Consider the following 22,169-nt stretch of genomic DNA (forward strand, 5'->3'; position numbering starts at 1 on the left):
CGCCACATCATTTTATGTGGTCTGCCACATTACTTTATTTGGCCCGCCACATCATTTTACGCGGTCCGGCACATTACTTTATGCGGCTTGCCACATCATTTTATGTGGTCTGCCACAGTATTTTATTTTGTCTGCCACTTCATTTTACGTGGTCTGCCACATTACTCTATGCGGCTTGCCACATCATCTTACAATATGTGGCTGCCAAATTATTTATGCGGCCCACCACATCACATTATGTCGTATGCCACATTACTTTCTGTGGCCCGCCACATCATTTTACGTGGTCTGCCACATCATTTTACAATATGTGGTCTGCCAAGTTATTTCAGTGGCCCACCACATCACATTACGTGGTCCGCCACATTACTTTCTGTGGCCCGCCACATCATTTTATGTGGTCCGCCACATTACTTTAAGCGGCTTGCCACATCATCTTACAGAATGTGGTCTGCCAAGTTAATACGCGGCCCACCACATCACATTATGTGGTCCGCCACATTACTTTTTGTAGCCCGCCACATCATTTTATGTGGTCTGCCACATTACTTTAAGCGGCTTGCCACATCATTTTACAGAATGTGGTCTGCCAAGTTAATATGCGGCCCACCACATCACATTATGTGGTCTGCCACATTACTTTTTGTAGCCCGCCACATCATTTTATGTGGTCTGCCAAGTTATTTCAGCGGCCCACCACATCACATTACGTGGTCCGCCACATTACTTTCTGTGGCCCGCCACATCATTTTATGTGGTCTGCCACATGCCTTTATGCGGCTTGCCACATCATCTTACAATATGTGGTCTGCCAAGTTATTTAAGCGGCCCACCACATCACATTATGTGGTCCGCCACAATACTTTCTGTGGCCCCCCACATCATTTTATGTGGTCTGCCACATTATTTTATTTGGCCCGCCACATCATTTTATGTGGTCTGCCACATTACTTTATGCGGCTTGCCACATCATTTTATGTGGTCGGCCACATTATTTTATTTGGCCTGCCACATCATTTTATGTGGTCTGCCACATTACTTTATGCGGCTTGCCACATCATTTTATGTGGTCTGCCACATTATTATATTTGGCCCGCCACATCATTTTATGTGGTCTGCCACATTACTTTATGCGGCTTGCCACGTCATTTTATGTGGTCTGCCACATTATTTTATTTGGCCCGCCAGTTCATTTTATGTGGTCTGCCACATTATTTTATTTGGCCCGCCACATCATTTTATGTGGTCTGCCACATTACTTTAAGCGGCTTGCCACGTCATCTTACAATATGTGGTCCGCCAAGTTATTTAAGCGGCCCACCACATCACATTATGTAGTCCGCCACATTACTTTCTTTGGCCCGCCACATCATTTCATGTGGTCTGCGACATAACTTTATGCAGCTTGCCACGTCATCTTACAGTATGTGGTCTGCCAAATTATTTACACGGCCCACCACATCACATTATGTGGTCTGCCAAATTACCGACATGGGCTCTAATATTTCTTCGTTTTAGTATGCGAAACAATTTGAAAAATGTATCTGTAACTTCCAAAGACATGCACCTGGGGATAGGTTGATTGGCAACACTAAATTGGCCCTAGTGTGTGAATGTGAGTGTGAATGTTGTCTGTCTGTCTGTGTTGGCCCTGTGATGAGGTGGCGACTTGTCCAGGGTGTACGCCGCCTTCCGCCCGATTGTAGCTGAGATAAACGTCAGCGCCCCCCGCAACCCCAAAAGGGAATAAGCGGTAGAAAATGGATGGTATCTGTAAATGGGGCCCGCGATGAGGTGCTGACTTATCCAGGCTCCATTAATCAACCTTTATTTATAAAGCGTGCTACATACATAAAAGAAATGCAACGCAAAGTGCTTTACAACTACCTCGATGACCCATATCTCCCATTATCAAATACGTATGTACAGACACAGATACCAAACACAACATATGCAGCCATAAGGACAAATGATTGCATGGCTGAGTACAGAGGAGACATGTGAGTAAACACTATCACAGCAGCCATCTGCAATAGGAGGTAATCAAACCATGGCCACCAGGACGCTGACACGAAAGCGCCCCCACAAACACGACTGATAACCCCTGAGGCAGATGGCTCATCTGAGGAATGTTGGAAAATAAAAATAATAAAACTTGCAAAATAACAAGAACCATGAGTAGCGATAAAGAATAAAATACAAGTTAAAATAATTAATATAAGGTAAAAGACAAATCAGAAAGGTGGTTATCCAGTCATCTCTGTGACCTTGAGAGGGTCAAGCGGTAGAACATGGATGTTATGTTCCCATCTAGTCCCATAGGGGGCAGTAAAGCCCATTGGAATCTAGTTGCCAGCTGCCAGGCCTATGTTTAGGTGACCCATTACACAATCCCTTGTAACAATGGTCAATCCAGAAGTCCAGCCTATAAATGCTGGGCTCAAATTAGCAACCGCAAAAACCCATGATTGAGAGTTAAATCAAGCAGGGCTAGCCAATGAGCCAAACAAAAAACACTGGCTGTCAACTCCTGGTTTGGTGCAACTTTTAAGGCGCCACAGAGTAAGGTTTGAATAACGTATTGTCGTACGGCCACACTTGCAAGAAATAAACAAAGCAATCAAATGTAATTATTTTGATCACTGCATTTCACACAGTTTGTAGGGAACATTGATAAAATTGATTTATTCAAATATGTGCAGGACATGTGGAAAAATTAAAATAAACTATATTTTCATGTATAGTAATTTAAAGCTGTTGTATGTCACAACAGATAGGTGGCTGTTTCGATCATTTCATACTTAAAAGTTTTCTTTTGTGTAAGTGCACACGCCGCTGGCTTGCACATTTACACAAAACGGCTTGTTTTTTTTTCAATCAATCAATGTTTATTTATATAGCCCCAAATCACAAATGTCTCAAAGGACTGCACAAATCATTACGACTACAACATCCTCGGAAGAACCCACAAAAGGGCAAGGAAAACTCACACCCAGTGGGCAGAGAAAATTCACATCCAGTGGGACGACAGTGACAATGCTGACTATGAGAAACCTTGGAGAGGACCTCAGATGTGGGCAACCCCCCCCCCCGCTCTAGGGGACCGAAAGCAATGGATGTCGAGCGGGTCTAACATGATGCTGCGAAAGTTCAATCCATAGTGGCTCCAACACAGCCGCGAGAGTTCAGTCCAAAGCGGATCCAAGACAGCAGCGAGAGTCCCGTCCACAGGAAACCATCTCAAGCGGAGGCGGATCAGCAGTGTAGAGATGTCCCCAATCGATACAGGCAAGCGGTCCATCCTGGGTCTCGACTCTGGACAGCCAGTACTTCATCCAAGGTCATCGGACCGGACCCCCTCCACAAGGGGGGGGGGGGACATAGGAGAAAGAAAAGAAGCGGCAGATCAACTGGTCTAAAAAGGAGGTCTATTTAAAGGCTAGAGTATACAGATGAGTTTTAAGGTGAGACTTAAATGCTTCTACTGAGGTAGCATCTCGAACTGTTACCGGGAGGGCATTCCAGAGTACTGGAGCCCGAACGGAAAACGCTCTATAGCCCGCAGACTTTTTTTGGGCTTTGGGAATCACTAATAAGCCGGAGTCCTTTGAAGGCAGATTTCTTGCCGGGACATAAGGTACAATACAATCGGCAAGATAGGATGGAGCTAGACCGTGTAGTATTTTATACGTAAGTAGTAAAACCTTAAAGTCACATCTTAAGTGCACAGGAAGCCAGTGCAGGTGAGCCAGTACATGCGTAATGTGATCAAACTTTCTTGTTCTTGTCAAAAGTCTAGCAGACTTTTAAAAAAAAAAAGCTAAAATAATAATAAAATTGTGAATTTTCGAAGTGTCTCACTTAATTTTAATTAATAAAAATACTTTTTCAAAAGATATCAGTGTGTGTATAAGTGCTTTTGGAACACATTCAACAGTACTGCAATAATAAGGATAACACGATGATTTTGGTCACGATAACCATAACCCAGATGGTCGCTTGTAATCACTAATCATTTCTGAATATAAATGTAAAGGGCTTATCCCCATGATATTATACAATTCCATATTTCAGGGATTCTCAAACTGTGGTACATTGCCACTAGCGGTACATCGAATAGTACACCAAAGAATCACTTGATTTAAAGTACAGTGTTTTATTTCCCTATATTTAAACACAGTGTAACTGTTAAACTGTGTATAATGTTACAGTGGCCCAAAATATTAAATACACTTGTTGGATAAAACTTCTGCCCTGTTTTTAATGAATACTTAAGCCTAATACGCTACTGTATTATAATATTGGTTGTAATGGTAGTACTTGGAGAGAAAAGGTTTTTTTTAGAGGTGGTACTTAGTGTAAAAAGTTTGAGAACCACTGGCCTATGCATTTGATATTTTTTTCCATTGTAAAAAAATTAAAAAAAATTAAAAATAAAAACATTTGAATTTTGCAATTAAAAACTGGTGCAATCTTACCATAAAATGTACAGTGTTTTTACAGCCATATTACTTTAAATGGAAAAACTGTGAAAAAAAAATAGTTTTTTTCATTGTAAAATTTTGTTTTTTTGGTGTTTCTCTTGCATAAAATCTATTACACGATCTACAATGAGAAAATTAAATGTAATGAAATGAATTATATTTATATAGCGCTTTTTCTCTAGTGACTCAGAGCGCTTTACATAGTGAAACCCAATATCTAAGTTACATTTAAACCAGTGTGGGTGGCACTGGGAGCAGGTGGGTAAAGTGTCTTGCCCAAGGACACAACGACAGTAACTAGGATGGCGGAAGCGGGGATCGAACCTGCAACCCTCAAGTTGCAGGCCCGGCCGCTCTACCAACCGAGCTATACCGAATACCAAATGAGATGGATAACTTGCTGTGAAATCACAAATCAAGCAGATACTATTACTGCTTTTATTTTATGTAAAAAAAAGAGTTAAAAATGTATGATAGCATTACATTTGTTTGCATTATTAGATAATTTTAACATTTAAAAGATATGCAATTAATGTATTTTTTTCTGTCAAAATGGAAATAATACATTTATAGTGAGAAAAGATAAACACTGTATTGAGGCACAATATTTCAAGGCTTACGAGGGCCAATTAAATGATCAGGTGGGCCACATCCGGTCCCGGGGCCTTGAGTTTAACACATGTGCAACATAAAAGACAACAACATAGGAACTAAAATCAAGCATAAAAGAACATTAATTTCAACAACATATTGCAACTGGATGAGGCAATTCATTAAGGAACTGTGTTTGAATGCTCCAATGCTGAATTTGAACTGAAATCCTGGAATGTTTTTAGGATTGTTGAACACAATTCCCAAACAAGCTGAAAATTTTGAAGTTAAAACAGTTTGAATCAGATAAAAAATGTGGGAGTTGTGTAACATGGAAGAATATCCCATTGATTACAATACGAGTTTCAGGAAAAGCGGGATGTTTTTGGAAATGGTAAAAAACTTAAATGGTCTGAATGAGTTGAAACGGTTGGTGTTAGAATTATTCAAATCGGTTGAGAAATTTTGAAGTAGTGACATGTTAAATTGAGAAATGGTATTACGGAATTCCTGAAATTTTCGGGAAAACCGGGAATTTTTCCGGTTCAAAAAACAACTTTCTTTTTTTTTCTAATTAAGAAGAATGTTTTGACGGTGGAACGGTTGAAATTCGTTGAAAAATTCGGAAGGAGTAGTCGCCAGAAAAAAAAAGGGTGGAAATAGGGCTTTGGGAAAACCAGGAATTCTGGAAATTCCTGGAATTTAAATTCACAGGATGGTGGAATGTGTGGAAGGCAGAATGGTTTGAATCGGTTGAAAAATGTGGAAATGGTGGAAGTTTGAAAAAATGGCCAATTCATTTTGAATGGGAAAAAGGTCCAGGAAAACCTGGAATTCTGGGAAATCTGGGAATTTTTGGAATTTGTCAAGGGAAAAAAACGTGATTCCCGAATAGGCTGAACACTTTGAAGTTGGAACAGTTTGAATCAGGTGAAACATGTGAAAGGTAGAGCGCGCCAAAATCTGGAGAAGAAGAAGTTGAAGAAGTTTAATAAATAGATTAATTTTGGTGTAGACAACCAAATGTGTGAATACTTTGGAGCGTTCCGCACCATTTTTGCTAAATCTTGCCAACAGAAATAGAGGCGCTAACACTATTGTATCGTGAGATACAGTCTGGTGTGCCGTGGCAAATTATGTAATTTCACCGAACTTGGTTAAAAATATTTTTTGCAAACCAGTAATTATAATCCGCAAATGTGCCGTTGTTGAGTGTCTCTGCTGTCTAGAAATCGGCAGAATAACTGTGTAATACTCTTCCATATCAGTAGGTGGCACAAGGTAGCGAATTGCTTTGTAGATGTCGGGAACATGGTTTGTCGTGATCAAATATGCAGAGGACAGCTGGAGGCAGGGTGCAGGTAAAAAAGTGTCTAATACTTAAACGAAAAATAAACAAAAGGCAAGTGCCGATAAGAAAAGGCATTGAAGCTTAGGGATGGCTATGCAGAACCAAGCTAAAACTGAACTGGCTGCAAAGTAAACAAAAACAGAATGCTGGACGACAGCAAAGACTTACAGCGTGTGGACCGGCAGACGGTGTCCGCAAAGTATATCTGTAGTTCCATACATGCCATGACAATCAACAACATAATAGGAGAGCAAGACAAGTATCCAAAACACTGCATACAGGAAAACAGCAAAACACTCCAAATAAGTCACGGCGTGATGTGACAGTACACCTACTTTGAGATAAGAGTTATAGTGAAGCATGGTTGGGTATGGTTTGAATTTAAATCCAACGATTGCAAGAACGACTTTTTACTGTCAATATACCGGCTGCTAAGTTTCATTTTTTTAATGTTTTCTGCTGGTGGTGTGCCTCAAGGTTTTTTCAATGAAAAGGCTCAGAAAAGGTTGAAAAACACTGACCTAAGTGACCCACTATATGGGAGGTGAGGGGAGCAGTGGGCAGCAGCGATGCCGCGCCAGGGGATCATTTTTTGGTGATTCAACCCCCAATTCCAACCCTTAATGCTGAGTGTCAAGCAGGGAAGTAATGGGACCCATTTTTATAGTATTTGGTATAACTCGGCCGGGATTTGAACTCACGACCTACCGATTTCAGGGCGGACACTCTACCCACTACACATCATTTGCAGACTATAATTACTGGTTTGCAAAACACATTTTTAACCCAAATAGGTGAAATTAGATAATCTCCCACGGCACACCAGACGGTATCTCTCAGTGGTTGAAAAACACTGACCTAACCGACCCACTATATGGCCTTGTGGTTAGAGTGTGCGCCCTAAGTCGTGAGTTCAAACCCCGGCCAAGTCATACCAAAGACTTTAAAAATTGGACCCATTACTTCCCTGCTTGGCACTCAGCATCAAGGGTTGGAATTGGGGGTTAAATCACCAAAATGATTGCCGGGCGTGGCCACCGCTGCTGCTCACTGCTCCCCTCACCTCCCAGGCGGTGAATAAGGGGATGGGTACAATTCAGAGGGTAATTTCACCACACCTAGTGTGTGTGTAAATATACAGTATGTAAATATATGGGTAGTAACACGCTACATTTACTTGAGTAACTTTTGGGATAAATTGTACTTCTAAGAATAGTTTTAATGCAACATACTTTTACTTGAGTATATTTATAGAGAAGAAACGCTACTTTTACTCCGCTCCATTTATCTACATTCAGCTCGCTACTCGCTACTGATTTTTAATGATCTGTTAATGCACACTTTGTTTGTTTTGGTTCGTCAGACAGACCTTCAAAGTAGGATCTATCACATGCCTGCGTTTCACCAATCAAATGCAGTCACTGGTGACGTTTGACTCTGTTTCACCAATCAAATGCAGTCACTGGTGACGTTTGACTCCGTTTCACCAATCAAACAGAGCCAGGCGGTCACATGATTAACTGCATCCTTTTTTTATATATAAACCTTTATTTATAAATTTCAACATTTACAAACAGTTGATAATAATAATCAAAGTAAGTACAAAAACAGTACAAAACTGTATAAAAACTGTACAAAACAGCGCCAGGGGGTTGTAAATTCAAAGTAACTAGAATAGAATGCAAAATATATATATATATATATATATATCCATCCATCCATCCATTTTTCTACCGCTTATTCCCTTTCGGGGTCGCGGGGGGCGCTGGCGCCTATCTCAGCTACAATCGGGCGGAAGGCGGGGTACACCCTGGACAAGTCGCAGGGCCAACACAGATAGACAGACATATGTATATATATATATATATATATATATATATATATATATATATATATATATATATATATAAATACCGTATTTCCTTGAATAGCCGCCGGGGCGCTAATTAATTTAAAACCTCTTTTCACTCCTACGCTTGTTCAAGGCATGCAGTAAAAGTAAGCAGGCGCTAATTATTTTAGAACCTCTTCTCACTCCTGCGCTTACAAATAGCATACAGAATAGAAATTGAGTGCAATGAAAAAAAATAAAAATAGTTTTTCTGCGGCCGCAGTCCGGTGGTTGTGGACCCCTGCTCTTAATTTGGGGTTGAGGGGGGTTGTATATTGTAGCCCGGAAGAGTTAGGGCTGCATGGGATTCTGGGTATTCGTTCTGTTGTGTTTATTTTGTGTTACGGTGCAGATGTTCTCTCAAAATGTGTTTGTCATTCTTGTTTGGTGTGGGTTCACAGTGTGGCGCATATTTGTAACAGTGTCGAAATTGTTTGGATTGGATTAGATTAGATTAGATTAGATTAGATTAGATTGTACTTTATTTATTCCTTCAGGAGAGTTCCTTCAGGAAAATTAAAACTTTCAGCACAATCCCGCTCAAGATCAGACGAAACATTACAGGGAGACAAAACAGGATCGCTGACGGGTCTGCCGGCTTCCAGCGCCCCTTACAAAAAAGATGAGGTACAGGTAAACAAGTGGGGGGATGGGAGAAAAATAAATAAATTAAAATAAGATAAAATAAAATAAAAAAATCGGTTTAAGCCTGGGCCCTGGAGAGGGGATCCAGAATAAGGCCAATGGAAAAAAACAACAACAACTCATAGCCATAGTACACATCCCTTTCACATGTGTGTAAGAGGAAAACATCAAACATCAAAGAACACATAGGACATTAAAGACATTAAAGCAGTGGATACAACCAGACACTTCTACATACAGCTATGAATAAAAGCTAAAAGAAACATGTACACTGTGGTGGCCTCTGCGGTGTTCCACGCCATCGTCTGCTGGGGTGGAGGGAGCACGGCCAGAGAGAGGAGCAGACCCAACAAAGCAACCAAGACAGCCGACTCCACTCTCGGCCAGTGTCCAGTCCGCATGGATGAGCGAGGATACGTCCAAGGTGACTGAGGTGTCCGACATCTGCTCACCCAGCCAAGACACAGCGAAGCCTCTCCATCCCGTCACTCAGTGCTAGCTCCGCAGCTCTGTCCCCTCATCCGCATCTCCTCCAGTCTATCCAAACCGACTCCGGTGTGGCAGAGACCCAGCAGCTGGTCTCCATGGCCAAAAGGCTCCCGGGAGGCAGATCCAGAAGTCCACAAAAAAAGCACCGCAGAGGTCACGAAAGTGCCACCCCTTGTCACACAAACCCAAAGGGTCCCGGACCAAAAGGCCAAAAAATATATTAACACATGAAAACAAGAGGGAAACACAAAAGGATGACTCATGAGCACAGAGCTCCTGCCTACAGCAGCCACTACAGCAGCGCCATCTTGGGGAGGAATTGAAACAAAAAACAAAAATACCCTCAGTGTGACCTGCGTGGCTGTTGATCAACTATGTCTTGCAGTCGCTTTTTGTGTCTACTGCTGCCATTTACAACATGTGGATGGGCTGAAATGCAGTTTGTACAGGTTGTAGAGGGCTTTCAAGGCAGTGCCTCCACCGTACCACCATAATAATGTTGTATGGGTAAAATTCGGGAGAATGATTACCCCTGGAGCAGGGGTGCCCACACTTTTTCTGCAGGCGAGCTGCTTTTCAATTGACCAACTCGAGGGGATCTACCTCATTTATATATATAATTTATATTTATTTATCTATGACAGAGACATTTTTGTAAACAAGTTAAATGTGTTTAATGATAATACAAGCATGTGTAACACATATAGATGTCTTTCTTTCACGAAGACAAGAATATAAGTTGGTGTATTACCTGATTCTTATGACTTGCATTGATTGGAATCAGACAGTAATGATGATAACGCCCACATTTTCAAATGGAGGAGAAAAAAAGTTGTCCTTTCTGTACAATACCACATGAAAGTGGTTGGTTTTTGGCATCTAATTCATCCAGCTTCCATACACTTTACAAGAAAAACATTGGCGGCAAATTCCGTAGCTTGCTTGATTGACATTCACGGCACCCGAGGGTCTTGTGAGATGACGCTGGCTGCTGCCAGTTCATTATTATGAAAAAATGACCGAGAGGAAGGCGAGAAACACTTTTTATTTCAACAGACTTTCGCGCCGTCCCTTCCGTCAAAACTCTAAAGGCCGACTGCACATTTCCTATCTTCACAATAAAAGCCCTGCTTCATGCTGCCTGCGCTAACAAAATAAGAGTCTCGGAAAGCTGGCGTGCACAAGTGATGTGCACGCCAGCTTTCTGAGGGATCGCTTGTGCACGCCAGTTTTCCGAGACACTGTATTTAGTTAGCGCAGGCAGCATGAAGCAGGGCTTTTATTGTGAAGATAGGAAATGTGCAGTCGGCCTTTAGAGTTTTGACGGAAGGTACGCCGCGAGAGTCTGTTGAAATAAAAAGTGTTTCTCGCCTTCCTCTCGGTCATATTTTCATAATAATGATCTTGCAGCAGCCAGCGTCATCTCACAAGACCCTCCGGTACCGTGAATGTCATTTAAGTGACGTCTTGGTGAAGATTGATGGTCACTAATTTTTAGGTCTATTTTTTTAAAAAGCCTGGCTGGAGATCGACTGACACACCCCCCGCGGTCGACTGGTAGCTCGCGATCGACGTAATGGGCACCCCTGCCCTGGAGGGTCACTGAAAATTGTGAGTTTCCTGGGAAAAATCAAAGGTAGTGAAGTGAAGTGAATTATATTTATATACCGCTTTTTCTCTAGTGACTCAAAGCGCTTTACATAGTGAAACCCAATATCTAAGTTACATTTAAACCAGGGTGGGTGGCACTGGGAGCAGGTGGGTAAAGTGTCTTGCCCAAGGACACAACGGCAGCGACTAGGATGGTGTAAGCGGGGATCGAACCTGCAACCCTCAAGTTGCTGGCACGACCGCTCTACCAACCGAGCTATACCGCCCCACAAGTATACAAATATAACTTTGTAAAGCGCTAATAGTATTAACCTCGCGGGCCGCACCAACATTAACTTTTCATATTAAGGTGCGGGCTACAAAATAACGTCTCGCGGGCCGCATGTTTGAGACCCCTGCTCTAGAGTAACAGTACTCTCACTCAGTGGTTCTCAACCTTTTTTCAGTGATGTACCCCCTGTGAACATTTTTTTAATTCAAGTACCCACCTAATCATAGCAAAGCATTTTTGGTTGAAAAAAAATAATTAAAGGGAAACATTATCACAATTTCAAAACGGTTAAAAACAATAAAAATCAATTCCCAGTGGCTTGTTTTATATTTTCGAAGTTCTTTTCAAAATTTTACACCTCCCGGAACATCCCGAAAAACTGCTTCAAAGTGCCTGATTTTCACCATCGCTATATCCACCCGTCCATTTCCCTGTGACGTCATACAGGGCTGCCAATACAAACAACATGGCGGTTAGCACAGCAAGATATAGCGACATTAGCTCGGATTCAGACTCGGATTTCAGCGGCTTAAGCGATTCAACAGATTACGCATGGATTGAAACAGATGGTCGGAGTATGGAGGCAGATAGCGAAAACGAAATTGAAGAAGAAATTGAAGCTATTGAGCGAATAGCCATTGACGCTATTCGGCCATAGCATGGGTGTACCTAATGACGTGGCCCATAGCATGGCTGCCTTATTAGCATCGCCGGTAAAATGTGCGGACCAAACGATCAGGACTTTCGCATCTTGAGACACGGGAGCAACGTAAATCCGTCGATTGGTAAGTGTTTGTTTCGCATTAAATGTGGGTATCTAGTTTCAAATGTACATACAGCTAGCGTAAATACCATGTTAGCATCGATTAGCGTAGCATGTTAGCATCGATTAGCCGGCAGTCATGCCGTGACCAAATATGTCTGATTAGCACATAAGTCAACAACATCAACAAAACTCACCTTTGTGATTTCGTTGACTTAATCGTTGCAAATGCATCTGCAGGTTATCCATACATCTCTGTGCCATGTCTGTCTTAGCATCGCTGGTAAAATGTGCAGACACTCTGGCACATTCAATGGGGGTCTGGCGGCAGATTTCTTGCCAGTGGTGCAACTTGAATCCCTCCCTGTTAGTGTTGTTACACCCTCCGACAACACACCGGCGAGGCATGATGTCTCCAAGGTTCCAAAAAGTTGTCGAAAAAATGGAAAATAACAGAGCTGAGACCCGGTGTTTGTAATGTGAAAACGAAAATGGCAGGTGTGTTACCTCGGTGACGTCACGTTCTGACGTCATCGCTAAAAGACCGATAAACAGAAAGGCGATTAATTTGCCAAAATTCACCCATTTAGAGTTAGGAAATCGGTTAAAAAAATACATGGTCTTTTTTCTGTGACATCAAGGTATATATTGACGCTTGCATAGGTTTGATGATAATGTTCCCCTTTAAAGAAGTAAAATACAGCACTCTGTCATCAGTTTCTGATTTATTGAATTGTATAACTGTGCAAAATATTGCTCATTTGTAGTGGTCTTTCTTGAACTATTCGGAAAAAAGATATTAAAAAAAATTGTTGAAAAATAAACAGAATTTCTAGGCGCAGTCAAGGCGTTGAGTGGTTCCGGTTTGGTGACCGCAGGATTAGGTCTCTGCTTTTTGCAGATGATGTGGTCCTGATGACTTCATCTGGCCGGGATCTTCAGCTCTCGCCGGATCGGTTCGCAGCCGAGTGTGAAGCGACCGGTATGAGAATCAGCACCTCCAAGTCCGAGTCCATGGTTCTCGCCCGGAAAAGGGTGGAGTGCCATCTCCGGGTTGGGGAGGAGACCCTGCCCCAAGTGGAGGAGTTCAAGTACCTAGGAGTCTTGTTCACGAGTGGGGGAAGAGTGGATCGTGAGATCGACAGGCGGATCGGTGCGGCGTCTTCAGTAATGCGGACGTTGTACCGATCTGTTGTGGTGAAGAAGGAGCTGAGCCGGAAGGCAAAGCTCTCAATTTACCGGTCGATCTACGTTCCCATCCTCACCTATGGTCATGAGCTTTGGGTCATGACCGAAAGGATAAGATCACGGGTACAAGCGGCCCAAATGAGTTTCCTCCGCCGTGTGGCGGGGCTCTCCCTTAGAGATAGGGTGAGAAGCTCTGCCATCCGGGAGGAACTCAAAGTAAAGCCGCTGCTCCTCCACATCGAGAGGAGCCAGATGAGGTGGTTCGGGCATCTGGTCAGGATGCCACCCGAACGCCTCCCTAGGGAGGTGTTTAGGGCACGTCCAGCCAGTAGGAGGCCACGGGGAAGACCCAGGACACGTTGGGAAGACTATGTCTCCCGGCTGGCCTGGGAACGCCTCGGGATCCCCCGGGAAGAGCTAAACGAAGTGGCTGGGGAGAGGGAAGTCTGGGCTTCCCTGCTTAGGCTGTTGCCCCCGCGACCTGACCTCGGATAAGCGGAAGATGATGGATGGATGGATGGATGGATGGATGGATGGAAAAATAAACAAGTGATTCAATTATAAATAACGATTTCTACACATAGAAGTAATCAACTTAAAGTGCCCTCTTTGGGGATCTTAATAGAGATCCATCTGGATTCATGAACTTCATTCTTAACATTTCTTCACAAAAAAAGAAATCTTTAACATCAATATTAATGGAATTATGCTGGCTCCGCTGTGAACGGGACTCTCGCTGCTGTGTTGGATCCACTTTGGACTGGACTCTCGCGACTGTGTTGGATCCATTATGGATTGAACTTTCACAGTATCATGTTGGACCCGGGAGTTTGTATGTTCTCCCCGTGAATGCGTGGGTTCCCTCCGGGTACTCCGGCTTCCTCCCACTTCCAAAGACATGCACCTGGGGATAGGTTGATTGGCAACACTAAATTGGCCATAATCTGTGAATGTGAGTGTGAATGTTGTCTGTCTGTGTTGGCCCTGCGATGAGGTGGCGACTTGTCCAGGGTGTACCCCGCCTTCCGCCCGATTGTAGCTGAGATAGGCGCCAGCGCCCCCCGCGACCCCACAAGGGAATAAGCGGTAGAAAATGGATGGATGGATGGATGTTGGACCCGCTCGACATCCATTGCTTTCCTCCTCTCCAAGGTTCTCATAGTCATCATTGTCACCGACGTCCCACTGGGTGTGAGTTTTTCCTTGCCCTTATGGGGGCCTACCGAGGATGTCGTAGTGGTTTGTGCAGCCCTTTGAGACACTAGTGATTTAGGGGCTATATAAGTAAACATTGATTGATGTTGAACATGTCCACAAAAAATCTAGCTGTCAACACTGAATATTGCATTGTTGGATTTCTTTTCACAGTTTATGAACTTACATTCATATTTTGTTGAAGTATTATTCAATAAATATATTTATAAAGGATTTTTGAAATGTTGCTATTTTTTAGAATATTTTTTAAAAAATCTCACGTACCCCTTGGCATACCTTCAAGTACCCCCAGGGGTACACGTCCCCCCATTTGAGAACCACTTAACTTGAGTAGAATATCTGTCTCCTCTACCCACCTCTCTCTATATATACATAGAACCCCCAAGAAGAAGTCATCAAACATTATCTCACAGCCTATGAAGCATTCATCCCTGCTTCCTGTGTCTTTAAAGTGCGCCGGGCGCCTCCTAAACAGAGGAGGGGGCTCGAAGGTTGCCTCTGAGCGGCGTGTCTGTGCACATTCACCGCGCAGGAGTCCCGGTTTGATCCGGATCCACGCAGACTCTCCTCCTCAGCGTGGGGGACATAAAGGACTAGAGAGAGGGAGACGCACGCATGGGACGCCGCGATCTGGATGAATGCGCGGAATTGGCGGACATAATGGGGAACACGACACCCAAACCGTTAATAGGTGAGCTTTTCGTGATTTTTTTTATTTTATTTCACACACACACACACATGGGGGACGCTCAGGATGCGTTAGCGCGTTACTTATTGTCCTGTATTTCCCCGACTTGTTCTCGCCCCGGTTGTGGAGACGAGCTGCTCATCACGGGGGGAGCTTGATCTGCAGCGATATTTACGATTACCGATTTTTCGTTGATAAAACGAGCGATAATCCAGCATCGGGAACCAGGGGTCACCTGCACCTCTCTTTAGACCAGTGGTTCTCAAATGGAGTACGCGTACCCCTGGGGGTTCTTGAATGTATGCTTAAGGGTACGTGAGATTTTTTTTTTTATATATATACCGTATTTACTTGAATTGCCGCCCGGGCGCTAATTAATTTAAAACCTCTTCTCACTCCGGCGCTTACCAAAGGCATGCGGTAAAAGTAAGCATGCGCTAATTATTTTTAAACCTCTTCTCACTCCGGCACTTACCAAAGGCATGCAGTACAATATTCAGTGTTGACAGCTAGATTTTTTTGTGGACATGTTCCATAAATATTGATGTTAAAAATTAATTTTTTTGTAAAGAAATGTTTAGAATTAAGTTCATGAATCCGGATGGATCTTTATTACAGTGGTTCTCAAATGGGGGTACGCGTACCCCTGGGGGTTCTTGAATGTATGCTTAAGGGTACGTGAGATTTTTTTTTTTATATATATACCGTATTTACTTGAATTGCCGCCCGGGCGCTAATTAATTTAAAACCTATTCTCACTCCTGCGCTTACCAAAGGCATGCGGTAAAAGTAAGCATGCGCTAATTATTTTTAAACCTCTTCTCACTCCGGCACTTACCAAAGGCATGCAGTACGATATTCAGTGTTGACAGCTAGATTTTTTTGTGGACATGTTCCATAAATATTGATGTTAAAAATAAATTTTTTTGTAAAGAAATGTTTAGAATTAAGTTCATGAATCCGGATGGATCTTTATTACAGTGGTTCTCAAATGGGGGTACGCGTAACCCTGGGGGTACTTCAAAGTATGCCAAGGTGTATGTGAGATTTTTTTTAAATATTCTAAAAATAGCAACAATTCAAAAATCCTTTATAAATATATTTATTGAATAATACTTCAACAAAATATGAATATTGGTTCATAAACTGTGAAAAAAACAAACAAAAAAAACTATGCAATATTCAGTGTTGACAGCTAGATTTTTTTTGTGGACATGTTCCATAAATATTGATGTTAAAGATTTCTTTTTTTGTAAAGAAATGTTTAGAATTAAGTTCATGAATCCAGGTGGATCTCAATTACAGTGGTTCTCAAATGGGGGTACGCGTACCCCTGGGGGTTCTTGAATGTATGCTTAAGGGTACGTGAGATTTTTTTTTTTTATATATATACGGTATTTCCTTGAATTGCCGCCCGGGCGCTAATTAATTTAAAACCTTTTCTCACTCCGGCGCTTACCAAAGGCATGCGGTAAAAGTAAGCATGCGCTAATTATTTTTAAACCTCTTCTCACTCCGGGACTTACCAAAGGCATGCAGTACAATATTCAGTGTTGACAGCTAGATTTTTTTGTGGACACGTTCCATAAATATTGATGTTAAAAATTAATTTTTTTGTAAAGAAATGTTTAGAATTAAGTTCATGAATCCAGATGGATCTTTATTACAGTGGTTCTCAAATGGGGGTACGCGTACCCCTGGGGGTACTTGAAGGTATGCCAAGGCGTATGTTAGATTTTCTTTTAAATATTCTAAAAATAGCAACAATTTAAAAATCCTTTATAAATATATTTATTGAATAATACTTCAACAAAATATGAATGTAAGTTCATAAACTGTGAAAAATAAACAAAAAAACAATGCAATATTCAGTGTTGACAGCTAGATTTTTTTTGTGGACATGTTCCATAATTATTGATGTTAAATATTTATTTTTTTGTAAAGAAATGTTTAGAATTAAGTTCATGAATCCAGGTGGATCTCTATTACAGTGGTTCTCAAATGGGGGTACGCGTACCCCTGGGGTTACTTGAAGGTATGCCAAGGGGTATGTGAGATTTTTTTTTTTTTTTTAATACAGTATTTCCTTGAATTGCCGCCCGGGCGCTAATTAATTTAAAACCTCTTCTCACTCCTGCGCTTACCAAAGGCATGCTGTAAAAGTAAGCATGCGCTAATTATTTTGAAACCTCCTCTCACTCCGGCACTTACCAAAGGCATGCAGTACAAATTTAAATAAATAAATAAATAAATGGGTTGTACTTGTATAGCGCTTTTCTACCTTCAAGGTACTCAAAGCGCTTTGACACTACTTCCACATTTACCCATTCACACACACATTCACACACTGACGGAGGGAGCTGCCATGCAAGGCGCCAACCAGCACCCATCAGGAGCAAGGGTGAAGTGTCTTGCTCAGGACACAACGAACATGACGAGGTTGGTACTAGGTGGGATTTGAACCAGGGACCCTCGGGTTGCGCACGGCCACTCACCCACTGCGCCACGCCGTGATTTGAGTGTGATGTAAGCTTGGACCTTGAATCCTACTGAATAGCTCTTAATCTTCTTCCCTTTATGCGATTTCAAATTACCGGTATTGAAATCAGCCTCCTCCATTTTGAAAATGATGACAGGGGAAGTTTGACCAGTCAGTAATATTAAGCATACGCTAATTATTTTGCGAAGCGAGTTCGACCCGGCAGTAATTCAAGGCAGGCGCATACTATATGCACTGCGGCGATTCAAGGAAATACGGTATTCTAAAAATAGCAACAATTCAAAAATCCTTTATAAATATGTTTATTGAATAATACTTCAACAAAATATGAATGTAAGTTCATAAACTGTGAAAAAAACAAACAAAAAAAACTATGCAATATTCAGTGTTGACAGCTAGATTTTTTTGTGGACATGTTCCATAAATATTGATGTTAAAGATTTCTTTTTTTGTAAAGAAATGTTTAGAATTAAGTTCATGAATCCAGGTGGATCTCAATTACAGTGGTTCTCAAATGGGGGTACGCGTACCCCTGGGGGTTCTTGAATGTATACTTAAGGGTACGTGAGATTTTTTTTTTTATATATACCGTATTTCCTTGAATTGCTGCCGGGGCGCTAATTAATTTAAAACCTCTTCTCACTCCTACACTTACCAAAGGCATGCGGTAAAAGTAAGCATGCGCTAATTAATTTAAAACCTCTTCTCACTCCGGCGCTTACCAAAGGCATGCGGTAAAAGTAAGCATGCGCTAATTATTTTTAAACCTCTTCTCACTCCGGCACTTACCAAAGGCATGCAGTACGATATTCAGTGTTGACAGCTAGATTTTTTTGTGGACATGTTCCATAAATATTGATGTTAAAAATTTATTTTTTTGTAAAGAAATGTTTAGAATTAAGTTCATGAATCCAGATGGATCTTTATTACAGTGGTTTTCAAATGGGGGTACGCGTAACCCTGGGGGTACTTCAAAGTATGCCAAGGTGTATGTGAGATTTTTTTTAAATATTCTAAAAATAGCAACAATTTAAAAATCCTTTATAAATATATTTATTGAATAATACTTCAACAAAATATGAATATTGGTTCATAAACTGTGAAAAAAACAAACAAAAAAACTATGCAATATTCAGTGTTGACAGCTAGATTTTTTTTGTGGACATGTTCCATAAATATTGATGTTAAAGATTTCTTTTTATGTAAACAAATGTTTAGAATTAAGTTCATGAATCCAGGTGGATCTCTAATACAGTGGTTCTCAAATGGGGGTACGCGAACCCCTGGGGGTTCTTGAATGTATACTTAAGGGTACGTGAGATTTTTTTTTTTTTATATATACCGTATTTCCTTGAATTGCTGCCGGGGCGCTAATTAATTTAAAACCTCTTCTCACTCCTACACTTACCAAAGGCATGTGGTAAAAGTAAGCATGCACTAATTATTTTTAAACCTCTTCTCACTCCGGGACTTACCAAAGGCATGCAGTACAATATTTAGTGTTGACAGCTAGATTTTTTTGTGGACATGTTCCATAAATATTGATGTTATAGATTTCGTTTTGTGTAAAGAAATGTTTAGAATTAAGTTTATGAATCCAGATGGATCTTTATTACAGTGGTTCTCAAATGGGGGTACGCATACCCCTGGGGGTACTTGAAACTATGCCAAGGTGTATGTGAGATTTTCTTTTAAATATTCTAAAAATAGCAACAATTTAAAAATCCTTTATAAATATATTTATTGAATAATACTTCAACAAAATATGAATGTAAGTTCATAAACTGTGAAAAGAAATGCAACAATGCAATATTCAGTGTTGACAGCTAGATTTTTTGTGGACATGTTCCATAAATATTGATTTTAAAGATTTCTTTTTTTGTAAAGAAATGTTTAGAATTAAGTTCATGAATCCAGATGGATCTCTATTACAATCCCCAAAGAGGGCACTTTAAGCTGATTGATTGATTGATACTTTTATTAGTAGATTGCACAGTACAGTACATATTCTGTACAATTAGCCTCTAAATGGTAACACCCGAATAAGTTTTTCAACTTGTTTAAGTCGGGGTCCACGTTAATCAAATTCATGGTATTTATATGTGTCGACATTTTTGTTTTTATAATTGAATCACTTGTTTATTTTTCAACACGTTTTTAGTTATTTTTTTTAATCATTTTTTCCAACGAGTTCAAGAAAGACCACTAGAAATGAGCAATATTTTGCACTGTTATCAATCAACAAATCCATCAATGATTATTTATATAGCCCTAAATCACTAGTGTCTCAAAGGGCTGCACAAGCCACAACGACATCCTCGGTAGAGCCCATATAAGGGCAAGGAAAAACTCACACCCAGTGGGACGTCGGTGACAATGATGACTATGAAAAAACCTTGGAGAGGACCCCCCCCCCCCCCCCCCCCCCCCCTCTAGGGGACCGAAAGCAATGGATGTCGAGCGGGTCAAACATGATACTGTGAAAGTTCAATCCATAATGGATCCAACACAACCGTGAGAGTCCAGTCCAAAGTGGATTCAACACAGCAGAGAGAGTCCCGTCCACAGTGGACCCAGCAGGAAACCACCCCAAGCGGAGGCGGATATAATTTAATGAATCACAAACTGATGACATAGTGCTGTATTTTACTTCTTTATCTCTTTTTTTCAACCAAAAATACTTTGCTCTGATTAGGGAGTAATTGAATTAAGAAAATGTTCACATCACTGCAAAAAGGTTGAGAACCAAAGCATTAGGTAACAGTTCAATCAGCGTCTGCATAATGTACTCACAAAGATAAGCAGAAATGCACCTGATTGCATCAAGATATCTACAAAGGTGTTGTTGTCGACGACCACAATGCACCCCACCGGGTTTTTAATCAAGTGACATCCAATCATTGAGTTTTTAACCTCCAAGCCTAAAACAGGGTTCCTCCATTCCATTTATACACATATATTATGTTTTACACATACAACATACTATTGTTCAAATGATATTTTGTGAAGTGAAGTGAATTACATTTATATAGCGCTTTTCTCAAGTGTACTCAAAGCGCTTTACATAGTGAAACCCAATATCTAGGTTACATTTAAACCAGTGTGGGTGGCACTGGGAGCAGGTGGGTAAAGTGTCTTGCCCAAGGACACAACGGCAGTGACTAGGATGGTGGAAGCGGGGATCGAACCTGCAACCCTGAAGTTGCTGGCACGGCCGCTCCACCAACCGAGTATACCGCCCCATTTTCTATTACTAGTAATAAAAAAGTCATTGCAGCCACTATTTATTTTTTTGTTTCAACAATGTTGTTTGTATAAAATGTTGATCAGTGTTGCAAGTTATTTTATTGTATTTTTTTTAGAAAAATTATCACAGTTTACTTGCATTAAATGATCTAAAAAAATTATAAAGGCAAAACAGCACCCCCACCTGGCTGTAAAGAGCCATATGATAATAATAATAATAATAAAAATAATAACACTTAACAATAATAATAATAATAATAATAGTTAGCTTTATTGTCTCAGAGGAGGGGCAGCACGGTGGTGGAGGGGTTACTGCGTCTGCCTGACGATACGAAGGTCCTGGGTTCGATCCTGTACTTGTGATGGTTGATTGGCAACACTAAATTGGTCCCTAGTGTGTGAATGTTAGTGTGAATGTTGTCTGTCTATCTGTGCTGGCCCTGCAATAAGGTGGCAACTTGTCCAGGGTATAACCCGCCTTCCGCCCAAATGCAGCGGAGATAGGCTCCAGCATCCCTGCGACCCAGAATGGGACAAGCGGTAGGAAATGGATGGATGGATGGGTCTCGGAGGAGAAATCTGTCTTGGACATCGTGACTCAATGTTTTTTTTTTTTACTTAATTACATACACACATACACACACACACACACACACACACACACACACACACACACACACACACACACACACACACACACACACACACACACACACACACACACACACACACACACATACATACATACACACATACACACATACATACATACATACATACATACATACATACATACATACATACATACATACATACATACATACATACATACATACATACATACATACATACAGTTCATCCGACAATGACAATGGGGCGGTATAGGTCGGTTGGTAGAGCGGCCGTGCCAGCAACTTGAGGGTTGCAGGTTCGATCCCCACTTCTGCTAGTCACTGCCGTTGTGTCCTTGGGCAAGACATTTTACCCACCTGCTCCAAGTGGCACCCACACTGGTTTAAATGTAAAAATTAGATATTGGGTTTCACTATGTAAAGCGCTTTGAGTCACTTTGAGAAAAGCGCTATATAAATATAATTAACTTCACTTCAATACAGTCAACAGTGCACAGGTATATCAGTTAGTTATGAGATCACAAATTACGCCCTCCCCCGTATTGCACACCTCTCGTATTGCACAATCCCAATATTGCACTCCTTATAGTGTGTGAATGTGAGT

At 41.3% G+C, this 22,169-nt stretch overlaps 1 protein-coding gene across 2 annotated transcripts in view; it reads left to right on the forward strand.

The window, feature by feature from the left end:
* neurl1b (neuralized E3 ubiquitin protein ligase 1B) overlaps positions 1-22,169 on the forward strand; it is a 160,124-nt gene that overhangs the window by 84,090 nt on the left and 53,865 nt on the right. Inside the window, exon 1 of one of the 2 annotated variants that reach the window (XM_061901980.1) lies at positions 14,915-15,190. The exons of the other annotated variant lie outside the window; for it this stretch is intronic. Coding sequence (XP_061757964.1) covers positions 15,115-15,190 — 76 coding nt within the window. The 5' untranslated portion in view covers positions 14,915-15,114. Of the gene's footprint in view, positions 1-14,914; positions 15,191-22,169 lie in introns of those variants that run through there. 2 annotated transcript variants of the gene reach the window in all.

Source organism: Nerophis ophidion, linkage group LG05 (assembly GCF_033978795.1).
Source record: "Nerophis ophidion isolate RoL-2023_Sa linkage group LG05, RoL_Noph_v1.0, whole genome shotgun sequence".
Taxonomy (NCBI): domain Eukaryota; kingdom Metazoa; phylum Chordata; class Actinopteri; order Syngnathiformes; family Syngnathidae; genus Nerophis; species Nerophis ophidion.